The 19,616-nt window shown below is 40.2% G+C and overlaps 1 protein-coding gene and 1 long non-coding RNA gene across 2 annotated transcripts; one reads left to right on the top strand and one right to left on the bottom strand.

Moving 5' to 3' along the window:
• Positions 1 to 4,032: 4,032 nt before the first annotated feature.
• Positions 4,033 to 7,848, bottom strand: glula (glutamate-ammonia ligase (glutamine synthase) a). The gene is made up of 7 exons (XM_031294247.2): positions 7,603 to 7,848; positions 6,723 to 6,910; positions 6,478 to 6,639; positions 5,662 to 5,808; positions 5,453 to 5,580; positions 5,153 to 5,352; positions 4,033 to 5,036 (listed from the first exon to the last, which is right to left on the bottom strand). The coding sequence occupies exons 2-7, from the start codon at positions 6,886 to 6,888 to the stop codon at positions 4,724 to 4,726; spliced, it is 1,116 nt and encodes a 371-aa protein (XP_031150107.1). The 5' UTR covers positions 6,889 to 6,910; positions 7,603 to 7,848; the 3' UTR covers positions 4,033 to 4,723.
• Positions 7,849 to 7,934: 86 nt separating this feature from the next.
• LOC116046076 lies at positions 7,935 to 18,818 on the top strand. Its single transcript, XR_004104049.2, has 3 exons — positions 7,935 to 8,160; positions 10,585 to 10,766; positions 17,588 to 18,818. It is a non-coding gene; the product is annotated as an uncharacterized LOC116046076 (long non-coding RNA).
• The last annotated feature ends 798 nt before the right edge of the window (positions 18,819 to 19,616 follow it).

The raw sequence follows: 19,616 nt of genomic DNA, 5'->3' as shown, positions 1-19,616 counted from the left end.
CCAGAACAGTTTGTGAACGAAAATGTCAAAGCCAGTTTTTTTTTTTATAAATTTCGTCACTTGTCTTTTCCTCCCAGGAGTTACGTACGAGAGTGGATGAATATCTTTTAAGCGACAATTTAGAACAAAGAAACATTTTAGCTATATTATGCTTGTGCAAAAATAAATGTTTTCTCAAGTGTAAATAATTTAGATACAGAAAACCAAGTAGGTCAAGTATGACACCACCTTTGTCTGTCAGAGGGTTATAATCCCTAGTGCTTTAAATGTGGACATTGCTTTGGTTTATAAAAAACTAAGCAGATGTCTGTTCTTTACTCCACAATTACACCATTTTTACTTGCAAAAGAAGGCTATGAATACATTTCAGATGCTAAAATCATTGTTTTCTATAAAACTTTTTTTACCACATTACACAAAACAACACACTTTCGTCTGATTCGACTATCGGCTGTGAAAGAAACAAAGGCACATAACTGTGTCTGTGCTGCAGCTGTACAGTCAAAACTGTGTCACTGTGTCATACGTAACGGCGTGACCAATCATGGCGCAGGTAAGCATGAGTGGCTAAAGGGGATCTAGCATCAGCCCAATCACACCAGAGTGCTCAGCCAATCAGGATGCCTCGAGTAAGGGCACAACATCTGCCTGTGTGAAAACACACAGGCAACCGTTTGAATATGTGACCACACCGTGGATGTAAACATGCGGCAGCTTGGTATTCTCTGCCCCTGCTGACAGTGCTGTGTTAGCACATGTGTTGCAAAAGCTAACATGAGAATGTGTGATCAGCTTCCCCTGTTGTGTAAACGCACGTGAGAGTGAATATTTTGTGTGTGAGGGACCTGCAAGAAAGGTCGTTTTAAGAAAACAAGATTTGGTTATTGAAGAAATCACATAAACAGCAACAAAAAACATTATGAAATTTGTCATAGTTGTTATATACAGTATAATAATTCAAAACCCCTTCAGATATGCCCAAACTCATCTAGTTGTTTTTTCCTCTTTAACAGGATTATACATGCTTCTTGCCAAGAAATGAGCAATGAGACAATTCTGTTGTTCACTGACATTTCCTCTCCATCTCTTGCAGTTTTCTTATGCAGTATTTGGCATTTGACACCAAGCTACAATTTCCTTTCTAAGCGGTTTTGTACATTTTATCATCCCCTCGTCCTTGGGAACACTTTACTGCAGAGCTCCTTTCCTCTGTTGCACATTGTAGCAAGAAGAGCCAGTACTGGTTTGAACTAGTATGATGTGTTACACAACACAGCTTCAGTGAAGAGAATCATACTGTAGCCCACATGCACAGCAAAGCCACATCCGATAATAGTTACTCTGTGCACGTGCTGTTTTTCTTGCAGTTCCATGTGCTGTTTTTACATTAGATTACCAACATGTCAGTCATTATTTTAAATATGTAATATGTAAAAAAAAAAATTTGCAAAGTTGGAGGGCATTTACATTGCTTGGTGCCATAGTGCGAGTGCATGCTAACTGACTAGCATCTTAATGTTGTGTTTAGCCAGAGGGTTATTGTGCAGCTCCATTTATGAGACCCCATTTCGTGTATTTTCCCCTTCTTACGTAACATGTGTTTTTTTTTTCTCTCCCACTCCACACAAGAACCACCACGATCCAGCCTGTACATTCTGGTGGTTGTCATAGCAACAGGGCAGCATCCCTCTCCATCCTTTGTCCAGTGTCTCCCCATCGTTTGAGCTTCCCAGGCGGAAGGCGGTTTGGATTCTGCATGCAAATAGAAGCCCCCTAATTGAGCTTCGAAGCGAGGAAGTGGAAGGGAGTTAAGACGGTGACTGAATGTCATTAGGTGCTTTTCACAGTTCTTATTTAACTCAAGTGTGTGTTAAATAAGAACTGGATACAACAGATCCATACAGTTTCCTGTCAGATATAGAAATGGAGGAGTAGGAGTTAGAAGGAGTAATTAAGGTTAATTGCCTTTTGGTAATGTTTTGACTATCCATATGGTAAAAGGAAAAAAGAAAATAATGGCACAAGTGGGATTAGTGGGAAGGTCGGGGAACAGAATTTTTCTTTTTATATAAATGGGAAAAGTAACACACACAAAGGGTTGTCGTGAGATGCTGATTTGACTTGAAAATAAGAAACGTGTTGCACACTGGCTCCATATGCATATCACTATTTATTCAGACATTTTGGCCCTCAGGCCTTCTTAAAATCAACAATCTGTAATTGTGTTTAGCAGTTACTGGATGGAGTTTTTGGATGTGGGTCTATGTTTTGGTTCTGTTTTTGGTGCATGGCAATAATTAGTGCATGTATGGGGGAGGGAGTTTAACTGCATTTCCTTCACTATTCTTACACTGTTTCCTAGCTGTACTGCACAACAGCTTCTGCATGAACGTAGACAAAAATAGAAATATGGACAAAGAAGATTTAGCCCCATTGTAGCTAGAGATTACTTTGGAATGATGTTTACATTCCATATTAAGTATTAAAGCATAGCTGTTTCCTCATACATTTAAAGCTGTTCTCTAAACCTTGCATTCTGTACCACAGGTTTTTACTTGAAAACCTTACACAAACTCTAGGAACCTGCAAATGCAGGCACAAAACAATGTTTTGGGCCAGAGAGGTTTCAGATTACTGTAACACCAAAACAAAGTTAGACTTGTGTTTGCTTGAGGACAGCCAACATCCTCTAAAAAAGGACTTAACCTGCCCCTTAGCTTTATGATTGGTTAACTTGTTCCTGGCAAAGCCAATCAGTGAGCAGACTAAGGTGCTGTTGTGAGGGCAGTCGGGATGTAGGGGAAAGGTCTCAAAGCAAGCAAACTTTTGTTGCCCTTCCCCCGAGTAGGACACCAAGTACATGTTTATGTCCCGTGCAATGAGGATGTTAAGTGCTTCTTGTGAAGACGTGGTTGAAATGTCTCCCTGTTCTGTTGGTATAGGAAACAAATAATTCCTTCACTAATGTTTATATTTGTGAAGTTATGACTCCCAACTATTTCTTAAAGACAGCTCTGACATAAATACTGCTGAATTGGCACACATATTTCTTAACAGACTGCAGAGCTTGGTCACAGGCATCATTTGCAGGCACTATAAATATATTCTGAGGCATTAAGGAAACATTTGCATTTTAAAAGGTGCACTTTGCCTGGATTATAAAAGTAAGAAATGCAACTAAAAATAATTGTCTTGATATGCTCATTTTGGTAGAAATATACACTAAATCCAGATGTCATACAGCTGTACCCCAAAATAAATGTATTTCTGCTTGCTTGTCTGGTTTGTTTTATAGTTAACAGGATGCAAACAAGGTAGTTTCTCAGCCATAACCATCAGAGGTGCAGTGTACTTTATAACTAAGCACTTTTTGCAGTGAAGGAGTATAACTTGTTTCATGAGTACACCAGTTTCCAGTTACTTCCCACAGGGTCCTAAAGACTAGCCAGAACAAAGCTGCTGTTGAGCTCCTGCCAAGATCAGCTAGACTGAAACATCACATTTGGCAATAGAACACACAGCCAGAGCCTTAACTAGAGTTACTACCTTTAGGTGAAAATCTTTTTACCGTTTTTGTTTTTTTTTTTGTTTACTGCTTTCAGTAAAATGCTGTCAACAGCGGCACAGCTTTTACAAGTGTGAGCGTTTGAGCATTGTGGTGTTCACAAGATCTTCAAAGTTCAATAAAATAAAATTAAAAAAAGAAACCACACACTAGTTTCATGGGACGTGTGCTCCATCATTATGAATTCATGTTTTGAAAGAGCTTTGCGTTCCAGTGCTGATCTCCACTTCAGCAGCCAGCTAGCTGAGCATAAAGACTGGAATCAAGGGAAACAGCTAGCCTGTGTGAAGGTAACATGTGTGTTAAATCACTAAACTTTAAGGGTGTCCTTTCACCGCTTCCAGTCTTTATGCTAAGCTAACTTATTTATCGCATAGAGGTATTGATCTTCCCCAACTCTTGGAAAACAAATACATTTGCCGAAGCTATCTTAGGTGTTGAAGTGAAGAGTCATACATCTTTGTTGTGATAAAAATAAAAGTTTTAAATGCATCAATAAAAACCACCAGGTCCAGTAAACATGTTTTACCAAATCAGGTGCATTACAATATCGCAGTTAACAAAAGGATAAAACTCCTTGAGGAAATCTACAAATGGCATTATGGACTGATCCACCACATTTGGACAACATACGTCTGGGTACAGACATCTACAAATGTACCATACAAGATGACCCAGTGTGTCAAAAACTGAAGACATCAAACATTGCCATTTAAAATATAGACACTTCATAAATCAAGAGTTAGTAATATTGAAGAATGGATAATTAAAAAGGCAGGTCAACATATTAACAGTACATGAACTAGTCAGATTTATGATTAAGTTACACATGCTGTCCAGCCTTAGCAGCTCTACTCTTCAGCGTCCGTGTGCTTTAGTTCATTTTAGTCAAACAGAAAAGGGAAAGATATGATATGGGCTATAAAACAGTGTTACAAAAGCCGTTCCCTTCTAAAGACTAGGGGAAAGACATACCTTGCCATTACCAGCGCATATCTACCAAGGATATTACCTTGTCACATTTTAAGTTGACCAGCCAACTTTAAGCCATTAAAATGGAGGTTAAATCATCTCAGAAGGAGAAAAAATAAAAACAGTACTAGTTTAAAGAAAAGATAAGTCGTGAGGGCAGTGGAAGGGAGTCACTGAGTTGTGGATTTAGTAATCCGTAGGTTCATCTCCCTCCTCGTTCAGCAAACAGGTGCGGATCAGGGCCTCGGTCACACTGTACGGGTCACAGTTGGCCGATGGGCGACGGTCCTCGAAGTAGCCCTTCTTCTCCTGGCCGACGTTACGAGGAATGCGGATGCTGGCGCCACGGTTGGCCACGCCTGCGGAGAATTCGTTGATGTTTGAGGTTTCATGATGGCCGGTGAGACGGCGAGCGTTGTCGAGCCCCCCTTTGGGATCATAGGAACGGATGTGATAGCTGTGCCTCTTCCCAAGCTTCTCAATGGAATCTTCAATGGCTCTGAAAGCAGAAATGACAAGATTCCCATCAGAAATTCTAAATCATGTATAAAAAAAAAAAAAAAGAATATATGGCAGAGCTGTCAAGTCAACCCCCATGATGCTTTTGACACTCACTTTAATCCACCTTCTTCCCTCATCTCTTTTGTGCTGAAGTTTGTATGGCAGCCAGCACCATTCCAGTTGCCTGTGATTGGCTTGGGGTCAAATGAGGCAACAACGCCAAAATCTTCACAAACGCGGTGCAGGATGAAGCGTGCCACCCAGAGATGATCACCCATGTTGATCCCTTCACAAGGTCCAACCTGGAACTCCCACTGAAAACGCAAAAGTTTATTATTAAATCACAATTTTAACTGGCTGTTAACACCATAAAAATGTATAAAGTCCAAACGTGGATTAGGATTTTATCAATACCTGAGCAGGCATCACTTCTGCATTTGTGCCACAGATATCAACTCCAGCATACAGACAGGCTCTGTAATGGGCCTCCACGATATCTCTGCCATAGGCTTTGTCAGCTCCCACACCACAGTAGTATGGACCTGTAAATATTTTAAATATTAAACAAACCATCCAGACAAGAATTCATTTCTATGCACAAAAGCTTTAAAGTAGCTGTTTACCTTGTGGTCCAGGGAAACCATTAGATGGCCAGCCAAAAGGGTGTCCATCTGTGCCCAGAATGGTATACTCCTGCTCCATGCCAAACCAGGGATGCTGGTCCTCCACCATCGTCATCACCTTGCTGCATGTGAGTCGAAGGTTAGTTTCTGCAAAAAGGAAGAACAAAAAAAAATAAATAAAAAAGGTATTATTTAGAGTTATATGAAAGTGTTGGCTATCCCCTCAAGACAAAAACTGTTAATAGCATATGAAAATGTACAATAGTTATTCAGTTATAGTTTGAATCTATGTCCTCTACATTTTTTTAGTGAAGGGCTACTTTACCAATACAGCCAGCACTTCTACATGTACAATCCTCAACTGCTAAATACCTGCATCAGTGTGTATGCACAATAAGTGCATATGCAAATTAGTGAACTTGTCAAAGTTGTGTGTGCACAATAAGTCATGCAACTGCACTTTTTTTTTTTTTTAACAAGGAATGCAACATAGCAGGGCTTAATCTTTAAATTGTTTGAATAGTTTGAGGGGAGCCACAGACGGTGGCCCCATTCAGGTCAGATTGCATGTTTGTTTTATCCAACATATTAGCAACTAAAGACAATCAAGATCATTTTTGAGCATGACATTTTTTTGATCCAAGTGTGTTTTTTTTACCCCTTTATTCTCCCTATAAAAGTAATGTTATAGGGAATCAAATCTGCTCTTGTTGAGAAGGAACACTCTTGCTACGGTTACATCACCTTTTTAACGTTTTATTGTTACATTACTTCATTTTGTAGAGGGCAACATAGTTTTCTGAACGTGTTCGTTACCTGCAGGTTTGCGGTTGTACTTGAGCACTTCACACAGGACCAGCTTGTTAGGGTCTTTACGGAATGGATCCCGGAACATGGCAGCAGGAATCAGATACATGTCGCTGTTGGAGCCCTCACACTGGTAGGTACTGGAGCCATCGAAGTTCCACTCGGGTAGATCTACAAGAGTCACAAGAGGACAAGGCACGCTATATTACACTGTAGGACTTACCATCTTTACGAACGTTTCAGGAGCCGCTTACCTTCGATGCTTTTGGGTTCAAAATCCAGCGTCCTGGTTTTGCAGCGGAGCCCCTCTCCGGTTCCATCAATCCAAATATACATGGCTTGGACTTTATCCCCCTGAGAAAGCTCCATGTACTGCTGCTTGACAGCTTTACTCAATGTGGCGCTGGCAGACGTGGCCATCTTATTTCCTACTATAACACACCTGAGGAGAAGCAAAGCAGAAAGGAGATGAGACCTCGGTGCGCTCTGGATCACAAGTTGCTAAACGTTTTTTTTTTAAGGGGGTAGGGGGGGCGGCGCAAAAAAACAACACAAAAACGGCACCATTGTCGCCTCTTCCAGAAAGGAGGAGGGGTGAAAAACACGTTGAGGATGTAAAAGAAGGCACATTTCCAGCATTCTCCCCCCCCCCCCTCCAGCTTGGAAACAAAGGGAAAAGCAAAAGCCACTTTCCACCGCATGTGCATGGCTATTAAGATTGAATTGAACAAGGCAGATTGCCAGCTCACAAAGGATACCTCACGGAAAACCACATTACAAGGCAACAATCACAAAAACGCATCTTTAGTGTACATCCTGTTGCCAGTACGCCTGTAGTCATAGTTACAATAGTTGGCTGCCACAGTGAGGTAATATTACATCATTGGCTTCCACGTTGTAATCAATCAGCTCGCCTACTATCTACAACCTTATTTAAACAAAAAGGTACACATAACATCCAAAACAGACTGAATAAAAAGTTGGAGCCACTTAACCGAAATAAATGTAAGAGTTCATTGTCTAAAGTAGCCTATGGTAGTGGTTACACTTAACGTTATCGTCACAATGAGTAGGCTAGGCTACTGAGCTGCTCCTGCCCCACCATGATTAAGTTTTGAAAATAAGTCAAATTACCTGGATAAACGCGAAAATCGAAATAAAAACTAAAGGACGGACAGGTCCGATGTCTTGTCGTCTGATTTACCGCTAGTGTCTCTCTCATTATCTGATACCCAGTCTTCGTCGATCCGTGCACATTTATAAGAGCAGGAACTGGGACGTCGTGTCTTTGATAGGTCGGAGAGACGTCAGCGTGTTGGTGATTGAAGGCATGTAGCTCGATCATTGGACAGGCTGCAAAACAAACGGAGCCTGCAACGCCCTCTTGCAGGAGCTCAGCTTAACCGCGTGCTGCTAGTGTGTGACCATCCACTGTGTGTGTGTGTGTGTGTGTGTGTGTGTGTGTGTGTGTGTGTGTGTGTGTGTGTGTGTGTGTGTGTGTTTGTCCGCACATATGTAGATACGACGTAAGAAATTATATTATTAAAGTAAAAACAAAAAGTGTGAACGACGCTGCGAAAACGTGCTTCCTTGTTGAAGACGGACTCAACCGTGAGGCACAAACATGCACACCATCCTCCATATTCATTCTATGGTTCTCAGTGCACGACGTCACCATGTGGTAGAAGTCAGGTACTGCAAGTGTACTTGTTTTAATGCTAGACGTTATGTAAATATTAATTTAGTCTGGTATACTCCGGTTTAGTCCAGGATGCACCAGTTGTGTGTAAAATTAATCCATTATGATCCTTATTTAAAACGATCAGAGGTCTGTTCGACTTTTCTGAAATGGTGTGATGTGTAAGGTTAGTGTTTGTAGCATAACGTTAAATGATAAAGAGGTTTAGTTTAGTTTAAAACTTAATTTAATAGTATAATTGTCAGACTTTTTTATTTATTCATTGTAATAAAATTGCCTATTGTGTCAGGCCTTTAAAGGTCCCATGGCATGAAAATTTCACTTTATGAGTTTTATTAACATTAATTTGCGTTCCCCCAGCCTGCCTATGGTCCCCCAGTGGCTAGAAATGGCGATAGGTGTAAACCAAGCTCTGGGTATCCTGCTCTGGCTTTGAGAAAATGAAAGCTCAGATGGGCCGATCTGGAATCTTCTCCTTATGACTTCATAAGGAGAAGATTACCTCCCCTTTCTCTGCTTTGCCCGCCCAGAGATTTTGGCCCACCAATGAGAGAGACATCATGGCTTTCAAAAGAGCAAAGTGTCAGTTGGTCAAGGCCACACCCCCACCCTCCACCTTGCCCCCCCTCCACCTTGCCCCCCCCCTCTCCTCCTCAATAGCTACAGACACAGAAATGGCACATCGTTGGTAAATTAGCTGCTGTTACCCTTTGTCATGGTTGGATCTACTGCCTAATTCAATTACTAAAATGTTGGATTAATTTAAATTCAGTTACAGGAAATGGCTAGGAAGAGTAGGCTAGCTGTTCTAGCTAGCTTATCTTTTTAGTTTTGTTTAGCAGCTTTAAATTACAAATGTTACACGCTGTTCTACCTGAACCGACGTAAAGTAAACATTATAGTTATACACATATGGCATAATTGATCTGATTCTGGTCTCAACTTAATTTTGACTGAATGAATAACGTTTAGGTTAGTTACTGCTTTTTGGCTTTGTAGGCCAGTGAAGATAACTGACATTTAAATGAGGTGTTGGGACACTACAAGCCTCCATAACAGCTTCAGTGCTAGAGGGATAAACACTATTTTTACAAAAGACCTTCCCTCATTTGGTGTTTTGATGATTTGGTGGTGGAGAGTGCAGACATTGGTCCAAAATCTCCCATAGGTGTTCAGCTGTGTTGAGTTCTGGTGGTTGTGAAGGCCATGGCTTCACAATATTTCCATACTCATTAAATCAGTCAGTGATGTGTGGATATTGTCATCCTAGAGGAGACTTACTCCACCAGTATGAAATGTTTCATTTTCAGATAAAGGTGATCGCTCAGAATAACTTTGCATGGATTTGCAGTGAGCTTTCCCTTCAAGGGGACAATGGTTTTCTGTTTTCCCAGCTCTGATACAAAGGTGATGCAAGGTTCTTTTACTGTTTTTTTTCACGAGATAACTGTGCCTAGGCTATATGCATTGTAAGTTTGATGGCATCAACTGGCAAGGATACTGATGTAGTTGTGAAAGCATCGCCACCAACCCTATTGGATACCTTCTGTGGCTGCAAAGCAACCTAAAATGACCTCAATGCCAAACAGCATGAAGATGTTGCCTCTGGCCTAATTCCTCAGGACACCCACTGACCCTGTGACATTTAGCTAGCTTTGAACTTTAGGTAACTTTAGGGAGGTTGGTGCTGAAGGGAGGCATGAATGAACAGGTCTGCTGTTGTGGTTACCCTGGACAAGAATGAGGAGACAGTGTAGAGAAACTCCCCAGGAACATTTGCTGGCTGTGGTTCTCGACCGTCCTAAAATACCATGCTTCACCATTGGGGACTGTGGCAGAGCTGGACATGTCTTTGAACCTGCTTCTAAATTCAGAGGATGTCCCCACCAAAGCTCTGCAGCAGGTTCTGGACAAGAATGTTGTTGCAGTGTTTGGTGTATTGGTGTGTGTTGTAGATAGAGGCAGAAATGAACGACAACCACAAAGATAGATCTTATCAGCCTGCAGCCCTCTGGCAATGTTGTGCCCCGGATTCAAACTATAAATTAACTATAAATTTAGCAACAAAATATTGGTATTAATATTAATGGACTCTTCGATGTATGAAAAAACATTGAAACAGAATTACATTTCATTCCTTTGTCATCCACTGTGAATACCTCCGATGCTGTGCCGTTTAAACGTTTGTTTTTTGTTTAGATTGGTTCTGGCTTCCTATATATATATATATTTATATATATATATATATATATATATATATATATATATATATATATATATATATATTTTTTTTTTTAATCAGGATGACTGATAAAACCTTTCTCACATAGGCCTACTATAACTGATAATTAAACCTACATCTGTTATACCTTGAAACATTGTATTACATCATACAATGCTATTGTTTTGTTTTGCAGTTCAGTGGATGGACAGCACCACCTGATGGACTAAGAGCTCCAGAGTAGCAGATGAAGATGATGATGAGGAACCTCTGTTTCAGGCTTGCCGTAGCAACAATGACACTGAACCATCAGACTGTTATTACCTCTGGAGTACCTGAGAAGGAGGAGGTCCCTCTACCTGCTCTTTATAAAGACAAGTAAGACCAAAAAGACAGTACAGTTGCATTACTTTTCAGTTGAAATCATATTTGTTGTTAAAAAATAATGTTTGAAATCAATATCATGATATTGATAGGAATATTTTCCAAATATCTATAAATATCACATAGGAAGTCATATATATATATATATAAAAATCTAATTCGATGAACATGGACGTTTCACAAAATAATCTTAACTCAAAGTCTACTTGATATCTTTTTAGGGCTTTTAACCACATCTCAGAGTTTTCATCAGTTGTTGGAGTTTGCTCAGTTGTCATGGAGATGGACTGATTCCAAAGACCAAACGTGAACAGAGACAGTGGTTACAATTTCTGGAGAGTTCAGTAAAATATTCAAAGTAGTAGTAGAAAGTATTCAAGAGTAGACGTCTGCCAATCTCAGAACACATCCTAACTGAAAAAAATTGTTAAATAGATATAAATAACTCTTGTGACTTTAGTTTTTCCAAAGTATCAGGTTGTGTTCATGGTGGATGAGGATATCACAGCCCATGTTAAGTGACTTGTCATCCTCAGACAAAAACATGTTGAGTTTTCACATCTTAATCATTGTCACATTTGCCTGAAGGCACCATGCAAGCTGCTGCACCAGTCTGTTGAGAGTTTTCTGTGAAATGTGGCCTTAAATAGAGAGAGGATACCATGAGTAACCTAGGGGACGTGGCTCTCCATCTTATGTACATTTACTTGAACAGAGAGGTGTGGAATCTTCTTATGTTTTGGTTTGCTTCAGTTTTATGACAAAATAATATATTTTTTATATATTATAGTATATTCTTAAAATACAAGATAGGAGACTTTGTAAAAAAAGAGAGATGACTAAGAGACTATAAAAAGAGTAGTCAGTAAAGGGGAGGATATTCTGTTTTCTCTTTTTGCTGAAATCTTTTGAAGAGTACAGGAGGGTCTAAGGATGGTTTCATTTCTTTCTCACCCCAGATTTATATTTTATTTCACCCTTCTCTTGAGATTTCCTTGTCAAAGTTAGGTTCAAATAATACATTGAATTTTTTTGGCCCCACGGTTCAAAAAGGTGTGTATTCCCAGGGGGCGCCCATGCTAAGGTCTATGATGCTGGAGTGGATGAGGGGCCCAATTTGGAAAATGTTGTCCCCCTGTCCATAATTATTGACAGTAGGCTTGTTTGCATCATCACAAGAAGCATAACTACAGTAAAAATTAAAAGGTATCCTACAATTAATAGAAATCCTAATGCAATCCAATATTGTTTTTGTATTTTTCCAACATGTAAGAATTACAATTATTTAGAGGATTTGTGGATTCTGCCCATCTAGTATGATTATTTCTTGTGCCTAATTTATCTTTTTTGATGACGCAGATCACTTTCACTGCAAAGATACAAATGACAAAGATTAGAATCTGCGTGTCAGCATTAATGCAGGATATTTTGATAAAACAGAGCTTCTTTGTTTTGGAGAATCACTTGATATTCCAACAGAGGGCAGCAGCTACCAACAGAGGACTTCATCTGGCAGAACTAGAGTCTATGTTTTTCTATTTTTGAATCATTTAGCAACTGAAGTGGGACCTTCCCCTTTAACCTGTCGATGTTTCTTTCCTGGAATCAGTGTAATTATATGATTAGAAAGGCAATATTTCCCATTCACTTTGATGAAAATGATTACATCTCATGTGTAATATAATGTGAACTGGTTTGTTAAGATATATTAAAAGGCCTCCATAGAGGAAACTAAAGTGAGATGGCAGGGTGCAGCGGTACTATTTTTAGCAGTGATAAATATAATGTGTTAAGGAGATATTTTTGAAGTCAGACTTACAAATAAAGCATTTTTTGACCATGTGATTCTTCCAGTGGAGCTGTATAGTATAACTAAATTCTCAAAAAAAAAAGATTCTGAGAAAATTGCACCACAAACTTTCTCTCCAGGACTTTAAAACTCACCTCCTAGGTTGCAGCTCGGTCACTTAGCACAGAGGTTGATAAATAACCCTACACACATCTTACGCCTTCACCCCACTCAACCTTGTGACAATTAGGCTCTAACCCCTGCTATCCCTTGGCCATCATATATCATCATGTCCTCTACTAAACCACAGGACACTCTACCTTAAAAATTAATAAGGCTGACAACATACTTGTCGCTATTTCAATGCCCAGCATGTCCTCTATGACTCATCGGTTCAGCTGTAAATCAGGCCAGGGGGAGCCTCGAGGGACTTTGTTGCTCTAAAGCTCCTTCAAAACACTTTATATGGAGCATCAATAACCAAACACTTTGCAATAACACTTATTGGCACGGCAGCATGAAATACTATTGATTGTTCAAATGAAAATCAGCAGGTGCACGAGCTGTTGCTGGGATTGTTGCCTTTTTTGTGTGATTTTTGTCTATATTCTCTCTCTGGTATCAGCGAGGATGAAGGCAGAGCCGCGTGAGGCATCATGGGTTATATTTAATCCAGCCTTGCTCTTCTTTGGGATAATAACTTTTTTGCTCCATTCCAGGACTTGTCTGTCATCTTGACATGGCAATATCTCCCAACTCCACTGTTTCATAGTCAGTTTCATTTACTTCCAAATACCATTTCACACCCTGCTGACTTTAACTAGGTATTATACAGCGTGTGGGGAGTGTGCTGCAGATTGAATCGTGACAGAGACAACAACGTTTCTGGTGAAAAATAAGTGAATATTGTAAGTGGCAGGCTATAAAAAAAAATTTTTTGCTCCATTTTCTTGCCATGAATTTGTGTGTTTGTCATCGGGTTGCCCTTTATTTAGTTTTAGTTTTTAAAATTAAGATTTGTATCAAAACGGAGAACAGTTAACAGAATGCATGCTCCTGTCAACCACAATTTTAAAAGGAATTGGTATTATTATGATTTATTATAGTAGGTGATACTACATTAATATTGTAAGGTTTATTATAGTTTTTAACTTGTATTCATCCTAAACTTAAATATTTTTACAGCTTCTTACAATCAATTTCCAGTGACAGTCAATACTTTACTTTCAATTTCTTCCACAAATTCTTACTAAATTATCAAGTTGGACATTGTAATGAATATATTTTATTTCAAGAGAGTAGCTTAGCTACCAAATAATGGTAGCTAACATTAGCTGTTTAACAATTGCTTTGGCGGTTTTCTATGGCTCTTGTTTGTATTTGCTGGTGTGTCAATTCCAGTGGACATTAGATTTTGTGTTGGCTAATGTCCTGTTTGTTCTTGTCATGCGTAAAAACTAGAAGCACTCTTATGTGTACCTGCTATAAACTCAGAATATTGTGGGTTTTATTTGCACACATCAGCCCCTCAATGAAATCCTATAGTCCGCCTTTTAATTAGTTCTAGAGCCGAGCCTGTTCTCCCAAATTTATAAAGTACAAACTCAAAAAATGCCATTTGTTTATGTTGCACAGATAAACTGAACCACAACAAGACCAGGATGAATGCTAATTTTCTTTCACAGATGTTATTGCATAATTTACCTTTAGTCTCTCTTGCACAACAATGAAATCAAGAGATGTTTTTTTTTGCCATTTATGTATTCTTCTCAAGTAATCGGCCTGCTAATGCCCACAAGGGCCTCCATATGGAGAGACTGCCCACGGATGTGTGTGCCGTTATGCCAGTAGGTGGTCCTGCCCGTGGCTTGGTGGGTGAGCATGCTGCAGTCCCTGCTGCCACTGCCGCTGACATATCAGAGCTGTTTATTAAGAGGATGACAACTCTATCAAGCCCCATAAGCGGGCCCTCGTGCACAGGAGTTCTTTTGTTACTTTCAGGGAGGGTGTCATCAATCTTGCTGCCATGCTACTCTCTTGAGCTGTTGATGGCAAACACGATTCCTCCCTTTCTGCCTGGCCTCTCCCGCCTCGCAGTCTGGAATCAGGCGTGGTGAGGGGGATCGGGGAGATAGGAGGACTTTCCCCGAGAGTGCCTTTTCTTGACAGGCGACAGAGCGGACCGTTTGGACACCAGGGGTGGATATATGGGACCATGTAATGAAAAGACGTTGACAGGACCTGCTTGCTCTGTAATGAAGGTCCTCTGGAGCTGTGAATGGAAACACACATCTTTCACGCTTTTGTCTCCCTGCCTTTCCCACAGAATCTATCTCATCCATTTTAACCACCAGAAAAAAAGAAGGTGTAAGAAAAAAGATCCCAGACAACAGCTCACAGTGTTAAACATTTACATGCAACAACGTGGTGTGAATTTTTAATGAAACAGCAACTAAGTTGATTTACACCTATGATTTGTAGCTACATCTTTTCCACAACAGCCCATGGAGGTGCAGTCAGATGTTCAGCCTCTTTTCTCTCTCTCTGTCAGTGTTACTCAAGACTCAGTGTAGCTCACAGAGATGGACTATGATGTATGTACTCCACTTTAGCATTGGCTGAGGTCACGGACTCCATAAATGTCTTAGACAAGTCTGATATTTTAATCTCTTTTTAGTGAGGGGATGTTGGGCCTTTGCCCAATCAATACACAGGGCAATAGCCTTGCCAAGATATCTCATGGTAGCTTTTCATTGTTCTGTCTGGAAGCTGAAATGTCAAGCAGTGTAGCACTGCTCAAACTGAAGCTGAAATATGGCTGTCTGTAGTCAAAAACATAATTTTTTATAATCTAGACGCTTCTGACAATAATGAACGCTGCAATCGCAGTCTGAAGATGACTCGCGTCTGAGAGAGAGAGAGAGAGGGGGCAGACTGACACCTGAAATTTTCTTTTTTTACTCTCAAATCAAGTCCAATCTGTTTAATTCATCAGTCAGCAATAGCCCAAGAGTGGGGAAGCTGTGCTGCTGCCTTTGTAAGCACACACAGCCAAAAATATCAAGACACTTTCTCACATTAACATTGCTAATTTGTTTGCCAATGGTCTCCAAGGTGCTGAATAATTGGCTGTGAGATATTGTTTGTTCAGGTGTTCTGCATAATTGAATTCTGTATTGAAAATACTGTGGATGAATGTTGGAAGAATACTGAAAAGAATCGTGTACTTTGTGATACATTTTCTTTGAAATGGAGCTATTGGTGTAGATTAATTCTCAGCCCAATAGCGACTAGTGATGATTGCAGCACATTAATTATCTGGCTAATGTATAAAGCACACACGTTTTGAATTTTAAAACAACTTAAACTCGTGTTCACCCGTTTCCAATTAATGTCCTGTTGTTGCATTTCTTTGTGGAGCCTTTCAGAGATGATATGGTTTCTTTGCACATTATGACCTTTTGAAACTCACAGATTGATTTCATGCATCCATTATTCTGCCGGAACGCTGCTTTTGTCAGTACTCTGCTTTGAGCTGCGTGCTGATAAGCCCACTAATGTGTGTTTCTGTGTAGCTCGGCCCATATGCACATGTGGAAGTGATATAGCGTCCAGCTAGACACTTGTGTTGACAGAGCCGGATAATGTATTTGATCATAGTTAGTTGTGAGGAGGGTCTTGCTTGGGTTTGATTCAGCTGCCAGACGCTGACCTAATGCCTCAGCTCAATCAGTCACCTTGTCCTCCCCTTGACTCCTCACCCCATGATCCTTCCCTCACATCCCGAAAGACTTAAGAAAAACAACCCAAGTGCTTAAGACCCTCCCTTTGCTCAAACCCCTGTCTGCACTGAAATAAATTAGATATGAAATCAATGCTGGGTCCTCAGGTTGTTTTCTCAGAGCACTCTGTACTGTGTCTCTTCGTAGTGGCGTAGCACAAAAACCTGGGCCTCAGTCAGCCTCTTTCTCCTATTAAAACATCCATTTAGGGCTGTCACGGTATTGATTTTTTCCGTACTGCACACACCGTGAAGTCATTTAAACCACCGCAGTTAGCGGCATAAAAGAAACATTTTTATCTCTTGTTATAAAATAGTTCCTAAATAAACTTTTCAAAAGCATTTATTCCTATAGTAGTCTATTCTTCATCATATATAGGCTAGTCTCAATGTCTATCTTTATTGAAGGGTTGTCATTATGTGGCCGACTTTGCAGAATATTGTTCTGCATCAGAGCATGTGAGCGAAGCGTGAGCCAGCAGGAGGATTTTGGGTGGAGCGCAGAGTGCCGCCTTATCTCCCGCTCCATCCTACCAGTGAGTTCAAAGCATGCCCGAGCCCAACCTAGGCTCACGGTGTAGGCTACATGCAGATGAAGGCGCCCACCCTCCCTACATCTGGCTGACATTTTGCCGGCGGCTGAACTAGGAGCTCTGGGCACTGGCAGATTGGAGGGAGGGCAAGCGCTGTTCATCTCATAAATACAACGCAGCAGGGGGAATGAACAGCCCAGTGAGGAGGAGTGCAAATTCTGGACCCTCCACTCCGGTTACATGCATTCGGCAGGCACGCATTCGTTCGAAACACAGACAGATAGGCTACTGAACACTGTTTATTGACAGTAACACACTTGCAAGAACAAAAAAAAACAGCCGTGTGTCACTGCGACAGCCCTACATCCATTGTCATTCCTGTACAAATAACCAAGGCTGGTTGCCTGCCTTTTTTAGTTTTCTCAGTTTCGACAATTATATAGTGCTCTTCATTGTATATTTTTAATTTCCAAATCTGTGTCATCTGGTTCCTTCAGTGCTATTAGAGCTCCACTTGTGCTTCTTTTTATCAGCCCGACATTGTTTGTGGGTGTGAGAGAGTGTGTGTGTTCGACTCTCCGGTCTGATAATCATTGACAGAGATGTTACAGGAATGTGACAGAGTTCTATTTGCCATAACTGACATCTTTATCCCATTACTTTCCTTGTTTTTTTGCAACTTACCAAGTGCTGGCATCTGTGGTGTTTCCAGGCGGATACACTGCAGTGGTGTGGGAATTCAGAGGATTCAGACAAGGCCACAGCAGCTCAGGCAGGTGGAGAGAAGGAAGAGCTGTGCACACAAGCAGGACAGGAAGAAGGAGGAGGGAAAGAACTGCGAAAGAGAGAAAAACTAACTTGCCTTTCGGAGTCTTACACTTCAAGTGTTTGGCAGACATGCTGTCAAATTCAGAGGTCAGAGGAATGATTGTATCGACAGGTTTTATTGCCGGTCTTAAGTGAAAAAGAGACAGAAAGCAGGCTCGAACAGCAAAGGCTTGTGATGCAGAAAAGCACTATGAATCACTACATGCATTTTGTGCTGAGTGAAAACAGAATCAAAGCATGACATTTTCACAATACCCTCTCAGAATTTCAGCGTATTTGCTTCCTCAGCTAAAATGTTCAATTTAATTTGGCCCATACAGCTTTCGAATTGGATTTACACTTGGAATCATCTTAACGCAAAACCTCAACTCCATTCATCTGTAAATACTTCATGATTTATGGATAGCATGATTGATATTTCTAGACCTAGAGTACTTGACTGTAGAGCCCAGCAAGAAAATGTAATAATTTAATGTGAATGGATCTGCAAACAATGCAAATACCCAACATATAACTGATCAAATAAAAACATCTCAGTATCAAGCACATTACACTAATAGAAAAAAATGACAGCCATCCAAATTGACAATAAACAGGCTCTAACTTGGTTTACTTGGGTTTGTGAACTTGTCAGGTTTTGTAATTCAATGATTTGAATTTATAGTATTCAAAATAACAGCCACTAAAGGTACTGACAGAAACATGTAAACTCCTCTTTGTGTGCAGCTATGCACACTCATTTTTATGCATTTTTTTTTATACAGCTTTGACTTTTTCTCTCATCACACTCTCTTTACTAAACTCAGTTGAACTTTCACAATTTATATACAAAATTAGAAACATAGTTCATGTAACACACTGAACTGCATTTGTGGTCGTAACAAAGTCAGAGCAGTTGGCAACGAGAGGCATCCATCATTATTAAACAAAAACAGCTCCTGTTAACAGATTAATAGCGCAACGTAAACAACATATTCTCGCTGTCCAGTGAAAGCCATGTATTTCCAAAAAGGTTCACGTTTCATTAAGTTAGAAAAACATGCTCATTTAATAGTTTTTAGACAATGCACCTCTTTAGATATTTTAATAGGATTGAAGGTTTAGCCTGAGGAGGAGAAGAAAAACAAAACAAACAAACATCTGTACGCTTAACCTTTGTTGCAAACACCTAATTTACCGTCTAAGCATTTCATCACATAGTCAACTGTCATGCTCTGATGAAGGTGAGACATTAATTTGCTCCTTGTTGCAACTAGCTTCTTTTTGTCTTGTGGTCGTGTGTGGTAGATCAACCCATTAAGAGCGAATTTTAATCCTTAAGAATAATATAAATATACTATTAATATTGGGATATTTGTTTTTCCCTGACAAGCACATGTATATTGTCCAGATATTAACTGATAAACCTTAAAATACAAAGTGTAGTCTTTTGAATCACTGGGTCTATTGGGTTTACAGCAGCTCTGCTACAAAGCGTGGCAGGTTTTAACTCACTGAAGGAATGTGCAATGTCTATTAGCTAACAGGAGATCCACTGACTATTTAGAACATTTAGTACACAAGTAGAGTTACTTGAACCTGCACATATGCTTCAGTCTTTGTTTGGAGAAACTCAATTTTCATTAGCAAAGGAGAGCAGAATCATTTCTTTGCACAGATCTTGTATGCAGCGGACTTGTTGGTAATGGCATCCATTACATGTAACTGAATGGATGCTTTAAGTATACAGTGTTTGTGCCACAAAGTAAAAAGGGTGGTGTGTGTTTCGCAGTGGCTTTTCAGTTGCCAGTGGCCCATGATGCCTGACCCCTCCCTTTCTTTGTCACCGCTGGCGCTGTACTCTGTTTTCTCCCATCTCCGTGGCAACCAGCGCTGCATGCTATTGTGTTGATGTTTGTCCACAGCTAAGGTGT

Source organism: Sander lucioperca, chromosome 9 (genome assembly GCF_008315115.2).
Source record: "Sander lucioperca isolate FBNREF2018 chromosome 9, SLUC_FBN_1.2, whole genome shotgun sequence".
Taxonomy (NCBI): Eukaryota; Metazoa; Chordata; class Actinopteri; order Perciformes; family Percidae; genus Sander; species Sander lucioperca.
The sequence above is the reverse complement of the archived record's forward strand: the minus strand, read 5'-3'. Positions and strand labels throughout refer to the sequence as shown.

Bases quoted from the DNA above. Each gene is read 5' to 3' on its own strand.
- glula (XM_031294247.2), bottom strand. From the start codon at position 6,888: ATGGCCACGTCTGCCAGCGCCACATTGAGTAAAGCTGTCAAGCAGCAG. The intron at 6,640-6,722 runs GTAAGCGGCTCC...TGACTCTTGTAG, and splicing joins TGAACCCAAAAGCATCGAAG to ATCTACCCGAGTGGAACTTC. The intron at 5,581-5,661 runs GTAAACAGCTAC...AAATATTTACAG, and splicing joins TGGTTTCCCTGGACCACAAG to GTCCATACTACTGTGGTGTG.